This window comes from Bubalus bubalis, chromosome 2 (assembly GCF_019923935.1).
Source record: "Bubalus bubalis isolate 160015118507 breed Murrah chromosome 2, NDDB_SH_1, whole genome shotgun sequence".
Taxonomy (NCBI): domain Eukaryota; kingdom Metazoa; phylum Chordata; class Mammalia; order Artiodactyla; family Bovidae; genus Bubalus; species Bubalus bubalis.
In genome coordinates this window covers 108,372,915-108,397,568 of record NC_059158.1, presented here as the reverse complement: position 1 = coordinate 108,397,568, position 24,654 = coordinate 108,372,915, and the positions used below count along the sequence as shown (strand labels likewise).

At 35.7% G+C, this 24,654-nt stretch overlaps 1 protein-coding gene across 1 annotated transcript in view; it reads right to left on the bottom strand.

Moving 5' to 3' along the window:
• Nucleotides 1-24,654, bottom strand: part of LRP1B (LDL receptor related protein 1B) — a 2,209,913-nt gene that overhangs the window by 566,358 nt on the left and 1,618,901 nt on the right. The window contains exons 38-41 of the mRNA XM_025261770.3: nucleotides 19,081-19,207; nucleotides 18,793-18,944; nucleotides 18,373-18,497; nucleotides 16,699-17,067 (exon numbers count right to left, since the gene is read on the bottom strand). Coding sequence (XP_025117555.3) covers nucleotides 16,699-17,067; nucleotides 18,373-18,497; nucleotides 18,793-18,944; nucleotides 19,081-19,207 — 773 coding nt within the window. The remainder of the gene's footprint in view (nucleotides 1-16,698; nucleotides 17,068-18,372; nucleotides 18,498-18,792; nucleotides 18,945-19,080; nucleotides 19,208-24,654) is intronic.

The window sequence follows — 24,654 nt, the reverse complement described above, 5'->3', positions numbered from 1 at the left end:
AGATAAGGGGTTCTGTTATTCCCATCTCTAAGAATTTTCCTGATGTGAAGAACTGAGTCATTTGAAAAGACCCTGGTGCTGGGAAAGATTGAGGGCGGAAGGATAAGGGGATGACAGAGGATGAGATGGTTGGATGGCATGATCAACTCAATGGACATGAGTTTGGATGAACTCCAGGAGTTGGTGATGGACAAGGAGGCCTGGTGTGCTTCAATCCATGGGGTTGCAGAGTTGGACACAACTGAGCAGCTGAACTGAACTGAAGAATTAACAGTCAGGGGTTTTAGTGTAGTAAATTAAAAAGATGTTTGACTGGAATTTTGCTGCTTTTTCTGTGATCCAGTAGATGTTGACAATTTGATCTCTGATCCCTCTGGTCTGTCTAAATGTATCTTGTACTTCTGGAAGTTCTTGGTTCATATACTGCAAAAGGCTAGTTTGAAGGATTTTGAGCATTACCTTGCTATCATGTGAAGTGATGGCAATTTTACGGTTGCTTGTACATTGCGACTTCACTTTCACTTTTCACTTTCATGCATTGGAGAAGGAAATGGCAACCCACTCCAGTGTTCTTGCCTGGAGAATCCCAGGGACAGGGGAGTCTGGTGGGCTGCCATCTATGGGGTTGCACAGAGTCGGACACAACTGAAGTGATTTAGCAGTAGCAGCAGCAGTACATTCTTTGGCATTGCCTTTCTTTGGGACTGAAATGAAAACTGCCCTTTTCCAGTCCTATGGCCACTGCTGAGTTTTCCAAGTTTGCTGGCGTATTGAGTGCAGCACTTAACAGCATCGTCTTTCAGGATTTGAAATAGCTCAGCTGAAATCCCATCACCTCCACTAGCTTTGTTCATAGTAATGCTTTCTAAGGCCCACTAGACTTCACATTCCAGGATGTCTGGCTCTAGGTGAGTGACCACACCATTGTGGTTATCTGGGTCATTGAGACCTTTTTGTGCAGTTCTTCTGTGTACTCTTGCCACCTCTTCTTAATCTCTTCTGCTTCTGTAAGGTCCTTGCCATTTCTGTCCTTTATTGTGCCTGTCTTTGGCACAGAATTCACATATGTCCTTGTTATGTCTGCCAACAGCTTTTATGACCTCAAAGATTTTGAATCTTATTAAACTTATAATTTGGGGCACGTTCCCATCAGATCAGATCAGATCAGTCGCTCAGTCGTGTCCAACTCTTTGTGACCCCATGAATCGCAGCAAGCCAGGCCTCCCTGTCCATCACCAACACCCAGAGTTCACTCAGACTCACGTCCATCGAGTCAGTGATGCCATCCAGCCATCTCATCCTCTGTCGTCCCCTTCTCCTCTTGCCCTCAATCCCTCCCAGCATCAGAGTCTTTTCCAATGAGTCAACTCTTCACATGAAGTGGCCAAAGTACTGGAGTTTCAGCTTCAGCACCAGTCCTTCCAAAGAAATCCCAGGGCTGATCTCCTTCAGAATGGACTGGTTGGATCTCCTTGCAGTCCAAGGGACTCTCAAGAGTCTTCTCCAACACCACAGTTCAAAAACATCAATTCTTAGGTGCTCAGCCTTCTTCACAGTCCAACTCTCACATCCATACATGACCACAGGAAAAACCATAGCCTTGACTAGATGGACCTTTGTTGGCAAAGTAATGTCTCTGCTTTTCAATATGCTATCTAGGTTGGTCATAACTTTCCTTCCAAGGAGTAAGCATCTTTTAATTTCATGGCTGCAGTTACCATCTGTAGTGATTTTGGAGCCCAGAAAAATAAAGTCTGACACTGTTTCCACTGTTGCCCCATCTATTTCCCATGAAGTGATGGGACCGGATGCCATGATCTTCGTTTTCTGAATGTTGATCTTTAAGCCAACTTTTTCACTCTCCACTTTCACCTTCATCAAGAGGCTTTTTAGTTCCTCTTCACTTTCTGCCATAAGGGTGGTGTCATCTGCATATCTGAGGTTATTGATATTTCTCCCGGCAATCTTGATTCCAGCTTGTGCTTCTTCCAGCCCAGCGTTTCTCATGATGTACTCTGCATATATATGCACATTCCCATAGTTATGGAAATTGAATTTTACCATCATGAAAATTACTTTTTCCCCTTTATTTAAAGTCATCATTTATGTCCACTAATATTTTATAATTTTCTCCACAGAAAATTGTTCATCCTTTATTTTATTCCTAGTTTAAGAGTTTTCCTTAATTACATATCTTAATTGTTTATTGTAGAGAAGGCGATGGCACCCCACTCCAGTACTCTTGCCTGGAAAATCCCATGGACAGAGGAGCCTGGTAGGCTGCAGTCCATGGAAACCATTTGACTTTACTTTAAGCAATGTTGTTTTTTAAACTGCTCTGGTTGGCTAAAACAAACCATCAGAATGAATCCTATAGAAAAAAAGATATAATTGTGTAATACTGAAACATATACCAAGTCATAATGTAAAACACAAATTTTAGTTCTTAGTGTGGAATATTGTCAGGTTTGAGGGCATAATATTTATGTATTTTTGGTTTGTTTTTCAGTGAGCATATGTAGATGTACTGTTACTGATTTCATGTCTGAAAAAAATCTGTTTCCCTTCAGGATTATATATTTCCTTAGTGGTGTGAACATATTTCTAACGTTGATTAGAAGTCTGCTTAAATTCAATTGTTCCTCTGTAAACAGTCTGTCTATTCCTTCCTGTAGTACTTTAAGGTCCCCCTCCCTTTTTTAAATGATTCTCTGAAGTGTTACTATCGCTGACTTAATTATATTATTATTTTCAGTGCTCAGAGGGACTATTCAATCTAAGGACCCATTTATTTCTTCTTCTCTAGTAAACTCCACCATTGTTTCTTGGAATGTTACTTTTCTGCCCTTCCTTCTCTTCTTTTTCATTTGTTAACCTTCACTACCTAACAACTTACCTTCCAAGTTTTACAACTGCTCTTAGTTATTTTTATTCTTACTTGTGTAATAATTTTTCAGTAATTATCATACTATTTGTTCATTCTCACTTTGACTAGTCCAACATAAACTTTATTATATCAACTAAGATATCTTTTAACATTTTTATTATACTGACCATATTTTTCAGTTCTAAGATTTTCAGTTGTTTTCATTCATTTTAATTATTTTTTCTTGTATAACTTTAGCCTCTTTAGTTTCACCATCACTTCTTATGGACATGTATTCCTTTTCCTCTGATAAACTCCCAAAATACTATAAAAGTCTGCTTCTAATTGTTCTGTTATTTGTTTTCATTCATCTGCTGATTGGTATCCTTTTTTCTAGCTGTCTTTCTTTAAAATTCATTTATTGTGGAATTTGAATTTGCAGACTCTCCTTAAGTAAACTAGTTATTTTTTTAACCTCTCTTCTGACACTCATTCCTTTTAGTTTGTTGGTTCAGTTGCTTTCACTTGTCCTTTGGGCCTTAAGCTGCAGCTCTTTTTTTACATAATTCACTTGGATTTTTGTTCCACAGGCCATATGAGAACTTGAAAGGCAGTTAACCTACAAAAAGAATGATGTTAGTGTTGGTCACAGGATTGTTTCTGTATTCTCTAAGCCTCTAAGGTAAAAACTTCACACACGACAGTGGTCCATGATGGAGATGGTATGGTTTTACTTCAGCATTTTTTCCTATGTGGTAGCCTCACCCCAGACCCTGGTTTAAGTAGGCTCTAAACTTACTCCTGTTCCTCTATAGGATCCATATTTTAGGGGCTCATAAGTCTGATGCTTCAATCATTCTAACTGGTTTATATTTCTGTTCTGTTTATTATTCAAGGAAAAACTTGTTTTTGAAATTATCTAATTTTTATTATAAGTTATCAATCATGCTATGTTTTGAAGTCAGAGATAATCTTAGTGTTTTAAATTTCAATATCATATTGACCATGATAGTAGTAGTAGTGGTCAGATACTAGTAGCAGATAGTAGTAGTCAAGGGGTCTTAACTCTTCACTATGAAAAGTAAACCATGACACTTTCCTTTACCTATAACTTTGAAGTCCAAGAGGTTAAAAACCAGACTTCTCATCTTTAGTTGCCCATACCTAATAATCTGTGTCGCACTTTAAGCAGGTAATACACACATTTAATTTGGTGGCTCTTTCCATACTACCTTTTATACCTAAGAGTAAAAAATCCATTCTACATGAATTGAAAAGATAAAGGACAGCCTTCATTCTAGCCTTCACTCATTCAGATATATAAAGGATATAAACTTAAATCTGATTTGTGAAAGTATTAGAGCTTTCTTTAAATACATAGTGAATTTATTTTTTTGGTAAAACATGCAACAAAATGAAATGTGTTATTCCAGATTTATCAAAATAGGATACCAACAAGGTAGGAAGAGTCAGTTCATCTACTTCCACAAACACACCAAAATTACAACTACATGTGGAGCAACTATATCTGAGAATGACCTGAACACTAGTGGAATGGATTTTCTACAGCTATGGGTATAAAGAAAAGGCTTCATCAAGACAAGAAAAAAATGGAAATCTAATCAGAATCCACACAACTAAAGTGGAGACACACAAGCAGGAAGAATATCATGGTTGCAAAGGGCTCTAAGTGTCACACCGGGCTCCCCAGCCCCAGGTACTTGCACTGGAAAGAAGACCTCTCATAGCATTTGACTTTAAAAATCAGTGAGGCTTATGTCCAAGAGAACTGGAGGGTTATGGGAAACCAAGATTTGGCTTGCAAAGAGGTTGTGCACACATTCACTCATTCTGAGTTGCAGTGCAGAAGCAGTGGCTTGAGAAGTTCCTAGGTCATACACTAAGGAGATATGTTGACTGATTTTAGAGCATGTGCCAGAGTAACAGGAATCTTTTGGAATTTTTGCCAGGTACAGAGGTGCTGAAAGGCACCATGTTTTTCAATTCTCTTTCTACCCAACCTGATCCATTTCTGTTATTCTCCATCAACTCAGCTATACTGCACACCTGGCCCTAGTGTTCCCAAGCACCAGCCCTACCCAACTTATTCAACTTGGCCAGTGGCTCTCTCTCTCTCCCAAACCCGGAAAGCTGCTTTGGCTGACAGTGGTGTCCCTCTAAAGCAGCTCCACCTATCAGATTGCCCACAATAGTTGGAGTCAGAGGTTATAGCCAGCTGGTCTAGGGGCTAACACCATCCCCAGTGCACCTTCAGCAGTTACACCCTAAAGACAATTGGAAAACACACACTGCTTGACCACCTGATTCTGGTAAGCACAGGGGGTTGTGTCTCTGGGCCAAACAAGAAACTTTGTACATAGGTCCACTCTTTCAAGAGTAGGAAACATAGCTAATTTATACTAAAAACATAGAAACAAATACAGTTAGGCACAAAGAGGAGACAAACTTCAAATAAAAGTATGAAAGTATAAATCAAAACCTCAGAAAATAATCCACACAAAACAGAGATAAACAATTTACCTGATAGGAAACAAAAAAAATAGTTAAATAGGCTCACCAATCTTGAGAGACAAATGGATGAACTCAGCACTTCCACAAAGAGAAAAAATTTTTTAAAGTGAACTAATCTGAACCAAAGGATGCATTAACTGAAATAAAAAATACAAAGAGGGGAGTCAACAGAATTAGAGGATGCAGGAAGATTAGAGGATGCAAGGCAGATTAGTGGAAATAACCCAATTGGGAGAGCAAAAGAACAGATAGTAATTTTTTTACTAATGAATATAGTTTAAGAGATCTCTGGAACAATACCATGCAGTACTATGATTTGTATTATAGAAGTTCAAGAAAGATAAAGAGAAAGGGATAGAAAAACTGTTTGAAGAAATAATGGGTGAAAACTTCCATAACCTGGAAAAGGGAACAGCTAGCCAAGTCCAGGAAGTACAGAGGGTATCAGACAAGATGAACCCAAAAAGACTCACACCAAAACAAGCTATAATCAAAATGTCAAAAGTTAAAGAGAGAATCTTAAAATCAGCAAGAGAAAAATAAGTTAGGAAACCCACAAAGACTATCTATTTAATGACTTTACTGTAGAAACTTTACAGGCCAGAAAGAACTTGCTTGATATATACAAAGTGCTGGGGGATGGGGGAAAAAAAAAAAAAAAAAAAACAACTTCTGATTAGAATACTCAAGAATACACCGGTGGTTATTCATAATTAGAGGAGAGATACAAAGTTTCCCAGACAAGCAAAAACTAAAAAAAGAGTTAATCACCACTCAGCTGACCTTATAAGAAATATTAAAGGGGCATTATTAAATAGAAAAGAAAAAGGACATAATGAAAAATTAGAAAAATACTAGAAAAAAATCCTACTGGTAAACCCCAAACATGTAGTGAAGGCAATGAATCAACTACCTATAAAGCTAGTATGAAGATTAAAAGACAAAAGAGGCAAAAATTTTACATCTAAAATAGAAAAGTGACACACAAATTATAAAAGAGGGGCAGTAACAGTGTACTACTTTTAGAATGTGCTCAAATTTATGCAACCATCGACTTTAAACATATATGTAGGTTGTTACATATGAACCACATGCAAAAAATTGATAATACATAGATAACAAAAAGTATAGAACAGTCTTATGGACTCTGTGAGAGAGGGAGAGGGTGGGAAGATTTGGGAGAATGGCATTGAAACATGTAAAATATCATGTATGAAACGAGTTGCCAGTCCAGGTTCGATGCACGATACTGGATGCTTGGGGCTGGTGCACTGGGACGACCCAGAGGGATGGAATGGGGAGGGAGGAGGGAGGAGGGTTCAGGATGGGGAACACATGTATACCTGTGGTGGATTCATTTTGATATTTGGCAAAACTAATACAATTATGTAAAGTTTAAAAATAAAATAAAATTTAAAAAAAATAGAGAAAGAAATACAAACATAACACTGAAGAAAGTCAACAAATTACAAAAAGAAAACAAGAAGAAAGGAACAAAATAATCACAAAACAACCAAAAATGATTAACAAAAGAGCAGTATGTATAGTCATCAAAAATCACTTTAAATGAACAAAAGGCTCCAATTAAAAGACGGTGTTGCTAAATGCCTACTAGAGAATCATATCATATCTGAAGATGCACAAAGTGAAGGGATAGAATATTATATGCTATGCAAATGGAAACAAACAGAAGGTGGGGTAGCAATATACTTTTAAACAAAGATTTTATCAAGGGAAAATGGAGGGCATCATGTAATGAAAAAGCGAGATTAATCAACCAAGAGGCTGTAACATTTGTAAATATCTATGCACCCAACATAGCAGCACCTAAATACATAAAGCAAATAATACATAAAAAAAAAGAACAGTAATACAGTAAGAGGAGGAAACTTTAACATAACTACTTACATCATTGAATAGATCAGCTAGACAGAAAATTGATGAGGAAACATTGGGTTAAATGACATATTAGACCAGATGGGTTTAACTAGAGAACATTTCATCCTAAAACAGCAAAATACACATTCCTTTCAAGTGCACATGGAATACTCTCAGAGAGATCACATGTTAGGCCACAAAACAAGTCTCAATAAATGAAGATTGAATTTATATTAAACATTGTTTTCTGACTGCAGTGTTATGAAACTGGAAATTACTTACAAGGAGAAAACTGCAATAAGTATACAAACATGTGGAAGCCAAACAACATGCTTCTTAATCAGTAGGTCACTGAAGAAATTTAAGAGAAAAGAGAAACATATCTTGAGACAAATGAAAAGAAAAGCACGACAGTCCTAAATTTTCAGGACAGAGCAAAAACAATTCTAAGAGGGAAGTTTATAGTAATATTGGTCTATGCCAAGAACCAAGAAAAATCTCAGTCTAGCCTTACAAGTAACAACAAAGAAGTATGTCCGAGTCCAGCTCCAGCAGCCAGGGAATCAGTCTGAAGAGATGAGCGGTGTCGGTGGGGAATGATCAAGGTGTGGGGCTACACGTTTATTTTAAGCATCAGGTCTTTTTTTATACTTTGACAAAAGCATTAGGTCACAGGTTTGACATTTTTAGTTTTCTCTCACCCAGATTTATTGTCTCATTGTTGCCCTTTAAACCTAGTTCCTGTTTCAGCGATTTTCTCATAATTGTGTTTTCTTGTGATTACATTGTAACTCATGTTTATGTCTGGGCTGTATACCACATTTTTCAGTTTATTTTTTATCTTTTTAAATCCTGTTTGTCCCTAGTATCTTAAGCTCACTATCTCTTAAAAAGGTTTTTAACTATTTTAAATTATTTTTAAACCCTAAACTCAGCAAACTTTCTTTGTCATAAACACTTTCCTCACAAACAGGTCCCAGATAACAATCTTTTTCATGGCCTCAAGTTGCAGCCTACGTGTTCATCCTGGGACATTTTTTGTAAAAATCTTTGAACAAATGTCAATGGTTATTTTATAGATTATTTTTTGGGCACGACTGTAGCAGGCTTTGTGTTTTTTGTGTTTTCTCAAGAACAATAAGCACCTTAATATTTTTTTAGCCAACTCAACCAAAGAAAGGAAAGAACAAGTCAGAATCACAAAACTTAACTCCTTTATCCTGGGACCGTGTCTGTGGAATGAGGAGAGGGGGTTGGGGCCGTGCCTCCATTTTGTCAGTAATGTCTAATGTGGCTCCCGACAGAAATACAAAGGATAATAAGATTACTTCAAAATATTATACACCAACAAATTGAACAACCTAGAAGAAATGGATAAATTCCTATCAATATACAATTTTCTAAGACCTAAATTAGGAAGGAATAGAAAATTTTAATAGACCAATTGATAGTAATGCAGTTGACCCAGTTTAAAAAAAGCAGGTTTGTTTGTTTGTTTGTTTTTGGCATCTGTCTCCTCAGGAAGGGCAATAAAGGTGAAAATAATTGTGACTATATAAAACTAATAAGCTTTTTTACAGTGAAGGAAACTATCAACCAAATAAAAAGAAAACAACTGAACAGGAGTACATACATACTTTGATTAAGCTGCTTTCAAGTTACCACTATAGAAATGGGATCTGTAACACAGCAACAAACTCCTATGGCATCTCTTAAATATTATCAAATAACATAACCAGAGTTATCTTCATAAAACAGAAATCCTATTAAATACATGCCTTAAAGCTTTCCATTGTTTTTCCTTTATCGACTAAAAAAATTGAAACTCCTTGTCTTAAATATTAGTATATCAATGATCACTGTACCATTTTCACAATAACTAAAGGTAGAAGTAATTCAAGTATCCATAAACAGATAAATGGATAAATAAAATATGTTATATACATACACGGAGAAGGCAATGGCAACCCACTCTAGTACTCTTGCCTGGAAAATCCCATGGACAGAGGGGTCTGGTAGGCTGCAGTCCATGGGGTCACTAGGAGTCGGACACGACTGAGTGACTTCACTTTCACTTTTCACTTTCATGCATTGGAGAAGGAAATGGCAACCCACTCCACTATTCTTGCCTTTATAATCCCAGGGATAGGGGAGCCTGGTGGGCTGCCATCTATGGGGTCGCACAGAGTCGGACATGACTGAAGCAACTTATCAGCAGCAGCATATACATACAAGAGAACATAGTTAAGCCATAATGAGGCAGATCAACTTCTGATACTGATACCTAAAACATGAATTAACCTTCAAAATATTATGTTGAGTGAGTTACAACACACGATAAAGCAAATATTGTATGACTCCATTTATATGAAATATATACAATAGCCAAATTTATAGAGAAAAAAATAGATGAAAGGTTACCAGCGAATACAAGGAGGGGGAATGGGGAATAATTGCTTCAATGAGGTTTGTCTTTAAAAAGAAAGAAATGTTTTGGAGATGCATGGTGGTGAGGGTTGCACAATACTGTGAATGTATTGACATCACTGAATTGTTCAATTAAAAATAGTTGATTTCAAGATTTTGGATCAATAACCCTGTGTACGAGACAGCAAAAGAGACACTGATGTATAGATCAGTCTTATGGACTCTGTGGGAGAGGGAGAGGGTGGGGAGATTTGGGAGAATGGCATTGAAACATGTATAATATGTATGAAATGAGTCACCAGTCCAGGTTTGATGCACGATACTGGATGCTTGGGGCTGGTGCACTGGGACGACCCAGAGGGAGGGTATGGGGAGGGAGGAGGGAGGAGGGTTCAGGATGGGGAGCACAGGTATACCTGTGGCGGATTCATTTCAATGTTTGGCAAAACTAATACAATATTGTAAAGTTTAAAAATAAAATAAAATTAAAAAAAAAAAAGCAATGCTCAGTCAAAAAAAAAAAAAAATAAAGTTGCTGATGTGAAGCAGAGGAAGAGGAAGCAAGATCTAGAATTTAAAAGGTTTAACATTATAATCAGATATGTAAACAATGCTTATGGAATGAAGCATTTGATGGTTGAAGTTGGATTATTTCTTATATCTCTATTTTTAATAGGGCCAATGATAAAATTCACATGACTTAAATGTTATATATTTTATTCTTTATGTAAAGTGCAAACATAACATTATATAAATATAAATCATACTATTGTTTCCTAAACATTACCTGAAATTCTGTTACTGTAGTAAACTTGGCTATTCTTTGCAAAAAAAAAAAAGTTGAAATGTAAATGTTATGTTTTACATATTTTTATCTAATTTTAAAAATTTATAATGGAATATACCAAAAACTATTGAATGATACACTTTTAATTACATTTCAGTAAAAATTTTAATACTTTTTTCTTGACAAACCAAATCCTTCAATATTGGACTCCTCTCTAGGACGCTAGCCTCATCTCACACCATTCATGCCGTAAAACTCATATTCTAATCATACCAAATGATGTGTCACTCCTTGTTTACTGTTTGATTTTTCATATATTTACACTTCAAATTTTCTGAGCCTTTAGTCTAGAAGAGTTGTTTGCAATTATTTTTGTTCTGAGGACTTTTGCACTCTTAAAAAATATTGAAGACTTCAGGAAAACTTTTGTATATGTGAGGTATTATCTATTACCTTGTTAGAAATTTAAACTGAAAAATGTTTTAATATGTATTAATATATTTAAAAAAATGATAGCCTACTAATATGAATGCCATCATCTATGAAAATAGCTGCATTTTTAAAATGATAAAAAGCAATATTTTATCATTTTATCAGTGTGCTTAATGACTGGATTACTACAATACAGCTGAATTCTCACATCTACTTCAAAATTGTTGTGTTATTTTAGTTGTAATTTAAGAATATCCAGAGAAGGCAATGGCACCCCACTCCAGTACTTTTGCCTAGAAAATCCCATGGATGGAGGAGCCTAGTAGGCTGCAGTCCATGCGGTTGTTAGAGTCGGACATGGCTGAGTGACTTCACTTTCACTTTTCACTTTCATGCATTGGAGAAGGAAAAGGCAACCCACTCCAGCGTTCTTGCCTGGAGAATCCCAGGGACGGGGAAGCCTGGTGGGCTGCCATCTATGGGGTCGCACAGAGTCAGACACGACTGAAGCGACTTAGCAGCAGCAGCAGCATGAATAAAATCCCTCATGATTATACAGTGGAAGTGAGAAATAGATTTAAGGGACTAGATCTGATAGATAGAGTGCCTGATGAACTATAGACGGAGGTTTGTGACATTGTACAGGAGACAGGGATCAAGCTCATCCCCATGGAAAATAAATGCAAAAAAGCAAAATGCTGTCTGAGTAGGCCTTACAAATAGCTGTGAAAAGAAGAGAAGTGAAAAGCAAAAGAGAAAAGGAAAGGTATAAGCAGCTGAATGCAGAGTTCCAAAGAATAGCAAGGAGAGATAAGAAAGCCTTCCTCAGTGATAAATGCAAAGAAAGAGAGGAAAACAACAGAATGGGAAAGACTAGAGATCTCTTCAAAAAAATTAGAGACCAACGGAACATTTCACGCAAAGATGGGCTCAATAAAGGACAGATATGGTATGGACCTCACGGAAGCAGAAGATATTAAGAAGAGCTGGCAGGAATACACAGAAGAACTGTACAAAAAGATATTCATGACCCAGATAATCATGACGCTGTGATCACTGACCTAGAGCCAGACATCCTGGAATGTGAAGTCAAGTGGGCCTTAGAAAGCATCACTATGAACAAAGCTAGTGGAGGTGACTGAATTCCAGTTGATCTCTTTCAAATCCTGAAAGATGATGCTATGAAAGTGCTGCACTCAATATACCAGCAAATTTGGAAAGCTCAGCAGTGGCCACAGGACTGGAAAAGGTTAGTTTTCATTCCAATCCCAAAGAAAAGCAATGCCAAAGAATGCTCAAACTACCACACAATTGCACTCATCTCACACGCTAGTAAAGTAATGCTCAAAATTCTCCAAACCAGGCTTCAGCAATACGTGAACTGTGAACTTCCAGATGATCAAGCTCGTTTTAGAAAAAGCAGAGGAACCAGATCAAATTGCCAACATCCACTGGATCATGGAGAAAGCAAGAGAGTTCCAGAAAGCATGTATTTCTGCTTTATTGACTATGCCAAAGACTTTGACTGTGTGGATCACAATAAACTGTGGAAAATTCTGAAAGAGATGGGAATACCAGACCAACTGATCTGCCTCTTGAGAAACCTATATGCAGGTCAGGAAGCAACAGTTAGAACTGAACATGGAACAGACTGGTTCCAAATAGGAAAAGGAGTACACCAAGCCTGTATATTGTCACCCTGCTTATTTAACTTATATGCAGAGTACATCATGAGAAACGCTGGACTGGAAGAAGCACAAGCTGGAATCAAGATTGCCGGGAGAAATATCAATAACCTCAGAAATGCAGATGACACCACCCTTATGGCAGAAAGTGAAGAGGAACTCAAAAGCCTCTTGATGAAAGTGAAAGTGGAGAGAAAAAGTTGGCTTAAAGCTCAACCTTCAGAAAATGAAGATCATGGCATCCGATCCCACCACTTCATGGGAAATAGATGGGGAAACAGTGGAAACAGTGTCAGACTTTATTTTTTGGGGCTCCAAAATCACTGCAGATGGTGACTGCAGCCATGAAATTAAAAGACACTTACTCCTTGGAAGAAAAGTTATGACCACCCTAGACAGCCTATTGAAAAGCAGAGACATTACTTTGCCAACAAAGGTCCATCTAATCAAGGCTATGGTTTTTCCTGTGGTCATGTATGGATGTGAGAGTTGGACTGTGAAGAAGGCTGAGCGCTGAGAAATTGATGCTTTTGAAATGTGATGTTGGAGAAGACTCTTGAGAGTTGCTTGGACTGCAAGGAGATCCAACCAGTCCATTCTGAAGGAGATCAGCTCTGGGATTTCTTTGAAGGAATGGTGCTAAAGCTGAAACTCCAGTACTTTGGCCACCTCATGTGAAGAGTTGACTCATTGGAAAAGACTCTGATGCTGGGAGGGATTGGGGGCAGGAGGAGAAGGGGACTACAGAGGATGAGATGGCTGGATTGCATCACTGACTCGATGGATGTGAGTCTGAGTGAACTCCGGGAGTTGGTGATGGACAGGGAGGCCTGGCGTGCTGCGATTCATGGGGTCGCAAAGAGTCAGACATGACTGAGTGACTGAACTGAACTGATAAAGACAATCCAGCTTCACACAACTACAGAGTTGAAAAAGGAAGAGGGTTTTCATAGCCTTTTAGATAATTCTGAATATGCTTTTATACTACAGAACATGAAAAGTGATAGTTACTTAAAGGTTAGATTCAGTGTAGAATCAGAAACCATAGTGATGAATGTTTCATACTCCATTTTATTAAATTCATTGGTCTATCTTATACTCTTAATGTATCATTTACCCAGGCATGATTTTATCATGTAATTAGGAAAATTTTGGTTCCCTGAGTTGCACATATCTTCTAAATGTTGACAATTTCAGTACGCAACAACCCCTCAAATCACTAGTAATACCACTACCATCTCATCAGAAAGGCCTTTAAGTATTGGGAAACTATCAAGCTTACTATAGTAGATACAATTCTTCCAAAAATTTAATTTTTACTTGAAAGCTTTATTTTTATTATTTGCAACAAATGTAGGTTATTTTCCTTGGAATAATAGACTCATGGTATTCAGTCTGCCACACAGCCAGGTTTGAATAATCATAGTTTGTCTGTTCCTCATTCAAGTGAAAGATAAGGTCAGTTAAAAGAACCATGGACTTACATAAAACCAGAAATACCCAGTTCCTTTAGCAGCCATTGGACTTAAGAATGCAATAGAAGTTCCTTATTTGTATTTTATAACAGAGTGTAATAAAGAGGTATAATCTGAAGGATTGGGAAAGATTAAGATTTAATAAAATTATTTTTTTACCTTTTCTTCAAGGACATTCTTAAGTTAAACTGGCTTTTTTTTTTTTTTTTTTTTTTTCTGCTATTAAGTGGCAGTGAAAAATACACTCACTACTAGTACTGTTTGGTGCTGCCGTCTTCATTAATGCTAAGGTATCATCAGTTTAGCCACAATGGTTTTTCCACCATTGGTGCCATTTTTAACACTGTAAAAAGGACAAATATCTAGTATTATTATGAACATACTTTTGATCACTTAGATTCCTTGACTCAGTTCCGTTGTACACCCTGCCCTTCCCCAGACAGATTATTTATTCTCTAGACCTTTAGTATCTTAGAGATTCTATTAAATTTCAATAGAAATTTAATTTTTTAAATTGAAGAAGTTAATAGATTACATGTGCAACATGAGCATATTCAACTCTAAATTGTATTAGTCTAAGAAAATGGAGGGAGGACCAAAGAGAATTATAGTATAAACTTCATAGAGCTATAACTAAAGAATCAACAACTCTCAAATGTCTGAACTCTATGATTAGTATATTTATAGTTGTATCTTCATATTTACACACACACTAGAAAGCAAAATAGCATGAATATACAATGCTATATGTATGTTTGTGCTAGAATATACAAATTGGTATTAAACTATCAATAAGTATGGTACCCTATAGAATAAAGAAATAATATTTTATATTTGTATATACTTGAAAGTACACACTTGAACTGACTTGGAAAGGCTGAGTCAGATTTGAATAGACCCAAAGGATTTTGAGGATACTAAATGTTGAAAGAACAAAATAAACTATAGCAGGCCTAGCATGGGATGGTAATGTATAATAGAGTTTGACATAAAGTATCTATTTTTCATATGAATAAAATATATGAGTAGATACTGGATCTCTCTAGTTATCTAGTTATCTCTCTAGTTAATATATATTTATATTAAAATAAGCTGACTCTTTTTATATATTAGCTATATGATAGTAAATATTATAAAATCATTGTTGTCAAAAGTGAGGGAAAATAGGTCTTTTTCATAAACAGTTGATGAAATCATATATTAATATAGTCTTCTTGAAAATAAATTTGACCAATTACAAAAATAAACATTGATTTTGCAGTTCTATTTCTAGGATTCTATACAAAAGCAATATTCACATGTGTGAAAAAATATTTATGTGACGTTCATTGTAGGTAATGATAAGACACCAAAACAACCTAAATGATTGTCAATAAGAAAATGGTTAAATAAATTAGTTTATCCTTATTACAGGAGAGATGGTCCTCCCAGGAGGCACTAGTGGTAAAGAACCTTCCTGTCAATGCAGGAGACATAAGAGACTGGGGTCCAATTCCTGGATTGGGAAGACTCCCTGATCAAGGGCATGGCAACCCATTCCAGTATTCTTGCCTGGGAAATTTCACAGACAGAGGGGCCTGGTGGGCTCTAGTCCATAGAGTCGCAAAGAGCTGGACACGACTGAAGTGACGTGGCACGCAGACACAGGATAGATACAGGCTTTCAAAATAATGAGATAGAGCATTATATACTTAAATGAAAGCCTTTAAAGATATATTCTAAGTGAAAGAAGCAGGTGAATATTACATAGAGATCATTCCATTTTTGTTATTACAAATGAAACACATATGTATAGAAAATTCTGGAGTCATGACAGCTGTCACAAGTAAGTAAACGGAATTGATGTTGCAGTGATGCGGCAAAAACTTCCTTTCAAATCCATATTACCTGAACGTTTTACAATAAACGTATGCATTATTTTGAAATTTAAAAAGTAATGACAAAGATTGACCTCAATAAAGTAAAATTGGGAAAGTAAGGAATATATGGAAATCATGTAGAGATGTTAAACGAGGAATAGATAGATAGTCCCTGTAAAGTCGGATGACAGGAAGAGGTTTCTCTAAATTATATAGATAATTCATACAATATTACATTTGAATCCCATAAAATATTAAAATGACTGTCTTATAAAATTTTAAAAATGTCTTAAAAATATTAATTCATTAGTTACATTCTCTCATCAAGAATGTTACATACATATACATGCACACAAACCAAAGATAATCTGTGATATTTGAGAAAATAAAATTCACCAAATATAATTAGATAGATATCCATAAAGATATAATTTCTCCCATTAGAAGAAAATAAAATTAGTAAGTTTTATACTAAAAATTATTTCCCATGAATTTTAATAAACATTTATAATAAACATTATAAAGGAATATACTGAATGTTCCATGATTAGAAGCTAATAATCATAATATTCATGCTGTACATGTTAAGCAGTTAATTGCTTCTTTGACTTTTGGGGGTTTGGATGATATAGTTGCACTTGTTTTAGAATAAAAACTCTAGGAAAATGTAATTGCTACATGCAATCACCACTCTAATTTCTCTATTACTCCAAATGATTTTCCACTAAACTATTTTAAAAAAAAATGTCATACTTACTTTCAACAATTACTTGTCTGTCTTCCCAGTTATCGTTAATAAGCTGTATATTTCCAAAGTGTGCATCACTGTAGAAGATTCGGTTGCTACCTTTTCTTTGATTATAGTCAAAAGCCAAGGCTATGACATTCTTGAAATAACGTGGATTTTCATATGGCCTTATTGGTGAATTTAAGTTGGTTTCATCAGAAAGATGTATACTTTTTAATATTGTTCTCCCTGAATACAGCAAATAGCCTTCATGCCTTAGGCATGTAACTCCATCTTCTGCCAAATATCCATGGGCACAAGCACAAGTTCTCCAGGAATTTCCTCGATAAAGACAGAGCTGCTGACATCCCCCATTGTTCTTGGCACAAACATTGGTCCCTAGAGAGAAGAAAAAGATACATACACACATTGTGCTTTTGCTTTTGTTTTCCATATACTTTTTTCTTAGAAACATTTTAAAAAATTAACATTGAATCTTCTGGATTATCTTATTCTTAATTTTAGACTGGTCAGTAAAAAAAACACTGTTAAGTACTGTTTTGTTTTGTTTTTTAGTCACTCCAGTTTAAAACCTTAGATTTATTATTTCACACTCTTCTGCTTCCCTGACCATCTAAAGAGAATTATTTAAAAGTTAACCTTAATCTGTTAGTTAAGTACATAACTTTTTTGAAACTTGATACTGGGATTACAATAGGTTTCAAGTATTGTAATCTTTGGAGCAAGTAACTAATTCACTCAAAACATGAACTGAGTTCAACAAGAAAAGCAAAGAAGCACTACCTGTGTCTATGAAGTATATAAGGTATCAAAGAAATTTATGGTTCCTAACATCCTAAGTATACTGGGCATAAGTTTTTTACTTCAGTTTTGAGTGAGCGTGTAATATGCTATTAAGATTTCTATGTCAGACTAATTCTCCTCCATGAATCCATCATCCTCTTCAAAACAATTATGTTATATATCTTTATTTGATGTCAAGAAAATTATAATTTACTCTAATGGCACTTAAAATGAATATTATCTTAATAGAAGTGATATTAAAAAATATCTAAGTCACTGTCATACCAGTTTAAAAACATTTTAAAGAAAAATGTTTTAAAGAAACATAGTTTAAAGAAATATGTTTTAAGGAAACATTTTAAAGAAATATGTTTTAAGGAAACATATTTCAAAGAAATGATGACTATGGACACATTTCACACTAATAGCAACCTTCCAAAGTCATCATCACTTTATATATTAAAATATAATCTGACATGAAGACAACCTTTTGGTCCAAGTAATGCAGCATGTTTGGTCAGTTCTAAATAAAATGGAAAAACATTTGGCTGCTCTTTGCTAATATCCTAATTGTGCTTTTTATACTTAGGTTAAATATATGTATTTATCAAATGTTTCTATATTACTGAGTCTAAACCTATACTGAAGACAGGCCAAGTATATAACATGTCCATATACATGCACTGTCCAGGCAAAAATATCTATCTATGAATGATTATAAATTAATTTCATGAGGCTACCATATGATTTTTGTTAGAAATTAGGGGGTTAAAAAAAAGAGGGTTCTTGAGGTTTGGGACTTATAAAAATTAATGCCTAAGTTAAGTTTGATAAATAAATGTTAAAAAAAATAAGAGAAAAAAATAACATAAAATGTATTGATAATAGAAGAGCACTGACCTTTCTCTCTTACTCGGTTAAAGATTTTAACCTCCTTGAGGTTGACTCCAAGACCCGTTCTCATTGTTACAGTTTCTGTGGCATCATTCTTGTGGCCCCTTCTGATGGACCCATTGGCATGTGCTCTGCCAAGAAGTCGAACATACACAATTAATAATCTTTAACTAATTCAAACCAAACCAGTTATTTAAGCTGAAGATAACAGATGGCCCAGCAGAAGGGAAAGAAACCAACATTAGTCTATGACATTGAAAGGGTTGAGCCTGGAATAGCAAGAGCAACTGCCTTTTTTTGTGGAAATTACATGGTTTGTGAGATTTTTTTTGTGACCTTGGTAAGAAATGGCTAATCCTACAAGGGTAAAGCAACTGACACTAAAAAACATTTTGAGACTCAAATACTTATGAAAAAATAAATTACCTGTCAGACCAGTAGATGTAAGCCCCAAAGACTGCAACTGAAAACATATCCACATTGTTCCCTGACAGCACCATCTCACGATTCCCACCAGTCTCAAGGTCAATTCTTTCTATCTTGTCTGCTCGAGCATCACACCAGTACAATTTATTTTCCTAAGATCGATTGAAAAGTAATATTACAAGCTGTTTTTTTATTAAGTGTTTAACAAAGAAAATAAGAGAACACTAAAAATTGAGTAAAGCAAGTTTGCATTTAATGCAGTTTAAACACTTAAGACAACCAACAGACCTCAAAGTCAATGGAGATACCATTTGGCCATGCTATTCCCATGCTCACGAGGACAACCTTCTCTGAGCCATCTAAGCGAGCCTTTCCAATACAGGGCATCTGTCCCCACTCAGTCCAGAACAAGTAGCTGAAATGAAATTGTAGATAAACTCAGGTAAACACAAAAATGTATATTATTAATAAAAACAGCAATAACATTCATACTAACAACAAAAATACCTTTTACAAAGAAATATATGTATGTATTTGTTTGCAATAAAATAATTTTTATTGTAAAAAATTAGCTATTCATAGAGATTACTAGGAAGAATTTCCAAAATACCCTGTGTACACACTACTCCCTACCTGAAATGCCTTATACTTGCTTAATTTGCTCCTGTTTTTGATATCACAAACATCATTTCCTTCAAGAAGTCTTATATATTCTGATTTTTGCACCATACATTCTACTTCATTGTGTGAATTAGAGTGGCAAATTTACACTTGTATTTCTTTACAATTTTACTTTTTATTGATATATTTGGGTGCTATTAGATGTTAAGCACAATGAGGACAGAGATCTTTATTATTCACTGTTAACCTACAGCACTAGGTAATTTATGAATGCATAAACAAATGCAGTATAACTTTCAATTCTGTCCATTTAGATTGCTAAATGGCTAGCTCTTCTAGTTTGAATTATATAAATTATTTTGTGACGCCATTTTAAAGCATGAATTCATACAAAGCAAAGCTTATTTTGGTAATCCTGTAATATGGAAGAACTATGGAAGAAACTTAAATATAGAAAGAAAATCAGACAGAAAATGCAGAAATAAAACATGTCAATAAATGAAATGTTAAAACACAGAAGGTACATAACCCATGTTTTATTTCACCTATTCTTTCAAGAAATATAGTATTTATATTTAGTTCAGTTGCTCAGTCGTGTCCGACTCTTTGTGACCCCATGAATAGCAGCACGCCAGGCCTCCCTGTCCATCACCAACTCCTGAGTTCACCCAAACTCATGTCCATCGAGTCAGTGATGCCATCCAGCCATCTCATCCTCTGTCGTCCCCTTCTCCTCCTGCCCCCAATCCCTCCCAGTATCAGAGTCTTTTCCAATGAGTCAACTCTTCACATGAGGTGGCCAAAGTACTGGAGTTTCAGCTTTAGCACCATTCCTTCCAAAGAAATCCCAGGGCTGATCTCCTTCAGAATGGACTGGTTGGATCTCTTTGCAGTCCAAGGGACTCTCAAGAGTCTTCTCCAACACCACAGTTTAAAAGCATCAATTCTTTGGCACTCAGCCTTCTTCACAGTCCAACTCTCACATCCGTACATGACCACTAGAAAAACCACAGCCTTGACTAGATGAACCTTTGTTGGCAAAGTAATGTCTCTGCTTTTGAATATGCTATCTAGGTTGGTCATAACTTTCCTTCCAAGGAATAAGCATCTTTTAATTTCATGGCTGCAGTCACCATCTGCAGTGATTTTGGAGCCCCCAAAAATAAAGTCTGACACTGTTTCCACTGTTTCCCTATCTATTTCCCATGAAGTGATGGGACCAGATGCCATGATCTTCGTTTTCCGAATGTTGAGCTTTAAGCCAACTTTTTCTCTCCACTTTCACTTTCATCAAGAGGCTTTTGAGTTCCTCTTCACTTTCTGCTATAAGGGTGGTGTCATCTGCATATCTGAGGTTATTGATATTTCTCCAAGAAATCTTGATTCCAGCTTGTGTTTCTTCCAATCCAGCGTTTCTCATGAGGTATTCTGCATATAAGTTAAATAAGCAGGGTGACAATACACAGCCTTGACGTACTCCTTTTCCTATTTGGAACCAGTCTGTTGTTCTATGTCCAGTTCTAACTGTTGCTTCCTGACCTGCATACACATTTCTCAAGAGGCAGATCAGGTGGTCTTGTATTCCCATCTCTTTCAGAATTTTCCACAGTTTATTGTGATCCACACAGTCAAAGGCTTTGGCATAGTCAATAAAGCAGAAATAAATGTTTTTCTGGAACTCTCTTGCTTTTTCCATGATCCAGTGGATGTTAGCAATTTAGGATGTTAGCAAGTTAGGAATCTCTGGTTCCTCTGCCTTTTCTAAAACCAGCTTGAACATCTGGAAGTTCACGGTTCACATGTTGCTTAAGCCTGGCTTGGAGAATTTTGAGCATTACTTTTCTAGTGTGTGAGATGAGTGCAATTGTGCGGTAGTTTGAGCATTCTTTGGCATTGCCTTTCTTTGAGATTGGAATGAAAACTGACCTTTTCCAGTCCTGTGGCCACTGCTGAGTTTTCCAAATTTGCTGGCATATTGACTGCAGCACTTTCACAGCATCATCTTTCAGGACTGAAATAGCTCAACTGGAATTCCATCACCTCCACTAGCTTTGTTCGTAGTGATGCTTTCTAAGGCCCACTTGACCTCACATTCCAGGATGTCTGGCTCTAGGTGAGTGATCACACCATTGTGATTATCTGGGTCATGAAGATCTTTTTTGTACAGTTCTTCTGTGTATTCTTGCCATCTCTTCTTAATATCTTCTGCTTCTGTTATTACAATACAGAAGTTCATGCTTTCAGATAAACCAGATCTATTCTTCTGAAGTTATGCCCAGTGAAGCTTTATTCAGCTGTCAGAAAATAGCGGTGACTAAAGTTTAGAAAAATATGGCAATCATTGACTCATCATGCCAAAGGGTGTATACTCTGTGCATATTTGTTATGACCAACCTAGATAGCATATTGAAAAGCAGAGACATTACTTTGCCAACAAAGGTCCGTCTAGTCAAGGCTATGGTTTTTCCTGTGGTCATGTATGGATGTGAGAGTTGGACTGTGAAGAAAGCTGAGCACCGAAGAATGGATGCTTTTGAACTGTGATGTTGGAGAAGACTCTTGAGAGTCTCTTGGACTGCAAGGAGATCCAACCAGTCCATTCTGAAGGAGATCAGCCCTGGGTGATCTTTGGAAGGACTGGTGCTGAAGCTGAAACTCCAGTACTTTGGCCACCTCATGCAAAGAGTTGACTCATTGGAACAGCTCGAAGGGATTGGGGGCAGGAGGAGAAGTGGATGAAAGAGGATGAGATGGCTGGATGGCATCACCGACTCGATGGACGTGAGTTTGAGTGAACTCCAGGAATTGGTGATGGACAGGGAGGCCTGGCGTGCTGCCATTCATGGGGTTGCAAAGAGTCAGACATGACCAAGTGACTGAACTGAACTGAACTGACTGATATAAGCAATCGTATACAGGAAGAGAAAGTGAGACTGCATATAGAAACAACTGAGCGACTGATCTGATCTGATCTGATCTGATGTTCACATTTTGTATTTCTTCATGAAAATACTAAACTATATAAAAATATGTGTATTTCCTTAATACATATTGTTTTGATTTATCTTAAAAGTTGATTTTTTCCCCCTGAAAATGCTGTATAAAATAAATGCATTGGACTTTTACAACCAAATTGAGCTATGGTTGGAATCCCAAGTATATTAATTCTGAAGAAATTTTCACTCATATTTACAAGCTCTATAAATAAAAAAGGGAAAACGTTGTAGCAAGAAATCCAACTATTAATATTTTACTGATTAGATCTAGGTTGAAGCAGGCATGATGATACCTATACTTGTATTAAAATTATGAGTTTTAAGTCTTTAAGAGACATTGCATTAAAAATTATTAAAAATTAATATTTTAAATGAAAGGTAAATGTGTTGCATCATTTAACTTTTCAAGGGGGAATTTTAGCATTACTAATGACATTAAAATGACTAGTCAGTTGTTTGTTAAGATGGGAAGAACATTATACTGTGAAGGAGGCATTTTAGGCACCAAGACAGACATGCTTATTTATTCAATCTGATTCTTGTCGTATACTTTTAATATATTCCAGAGTTAAAATATGGAAGGAAGTGAGTATAATATATATTTTATTTAATAGTAAACTGCTTTCAAATGTACTAAATGACTAATAAAAATTTTATATCAAGTGAGTAGGTCAAATCAGCCATTTAACATATTAAATCGCACAACTATAGAAACTGCAATTCAGGGAGTTAATGATCATAATCACATGGCTGATAAGGGAACTGCACACAGGCTTTATTAACCCAGGTCTGTACTTTCTTCTCTATGTTGTCTCAAAAAATACAAATATAATACAACAACAATATCAAATGTTATTTTCCCCTAGGTATAAATATAGCAAAGATCTCCATACTTAAAGCACAAAACAAAATATGAAAAAAGTCTTAGTCTTAAAAATAAGTCTCTCCTTCTTTATCCCTTGTTTCCTCCTATTTTAAATTTGCAATACTTCCATGCAGGAGGCTTAGATGAATGGCAACAAAATTAGGAATAAAAAAATATTCAAAATAAAACTGTCTTGAATACAGAGTTTATTCAATTTTCAGTGGTAATTTGACAAACTGTTACAACATAGCCAAATAAGACAAAACTGACTGCAGGCATCACTTTTGTGGCTAAAATATTTATCAGCTTAATACAACTAAAAGATTCTCCACCCACCAAAATTAAGCAACATTTTATGAATGTCAGGCAAATAACAACTGATTTGCTCATTAAACTGAAATGGAAAGTACAAAATTAACACCTTGAAAACCTTTGGGAATGATAAACCAAATGTAGAGAAAGAATGCTACTTACAAAACTGAAGGGAGAAACTTATGAATAATTTAAGAGAGCAATTTACATATACATGTTTGATATATTTTTAATGAACATAGATTCTTCATATCTAAATGTGATATCTAGCAATGGGAAGAAATGAAAATTGTTTTCACTGGTTTTTGAGACTCCATGGAAATTAAGATTCAGTGATAGCATTTCAAATTGATATCATCCCCATATGAGTTCAGTTTTGCTGTTGTGAAGTGTTTGTTGGTTCATATGATACAACCAAGAAAATTGCCTTTAGAGTATTAACTTGGTTGATCTAGCCCTGAAAATACTTTTCAAGGCTATCCCAGATCCAGAAATTTTTTAAATTGTCAAAATCAAATGCTGCAAAAGACATTTCTCTGGATAATAATTTGTTTTACAGTGAAAATACCCTCATTCACAGAAGCTTACAGTTACAGAATTAAAAACAGATTAAAAAAAAGACAGACATTCAAAAGTGGTTTGAAATATTATAGAAATACTATTAATATCAGAAATCATCATAACACAAATATCCTTATTGTCTTAATTAGACATAGAATTTCTTGACAGGAATATGTGCAAAGAATACATATTACAAGTTAACTTCCAATTAACTTTTGATATTTCAGTAATATGTAGAAGACTATTGGGTAGAGTTGAGTCCCCAAAAGTTTTTTAATTTATAGTTGTAGTGATCACAGAATTAGTTTACACACAGGTGTGTTAATAACGGAAAACAAATATTTTTACATAACAATTAGATTCTGCTGAAAAATACACTTTCAAGGTACTATACATGTTTTTGAATAGTTCCAAAAAATATTTTGGGGGAAAGAAGGCTAACAGGAAACCTAAGCTCCAAATTTGGTGGGGAAAGAATAAAGGATAATGAGTAAGAGAAGAATGAAC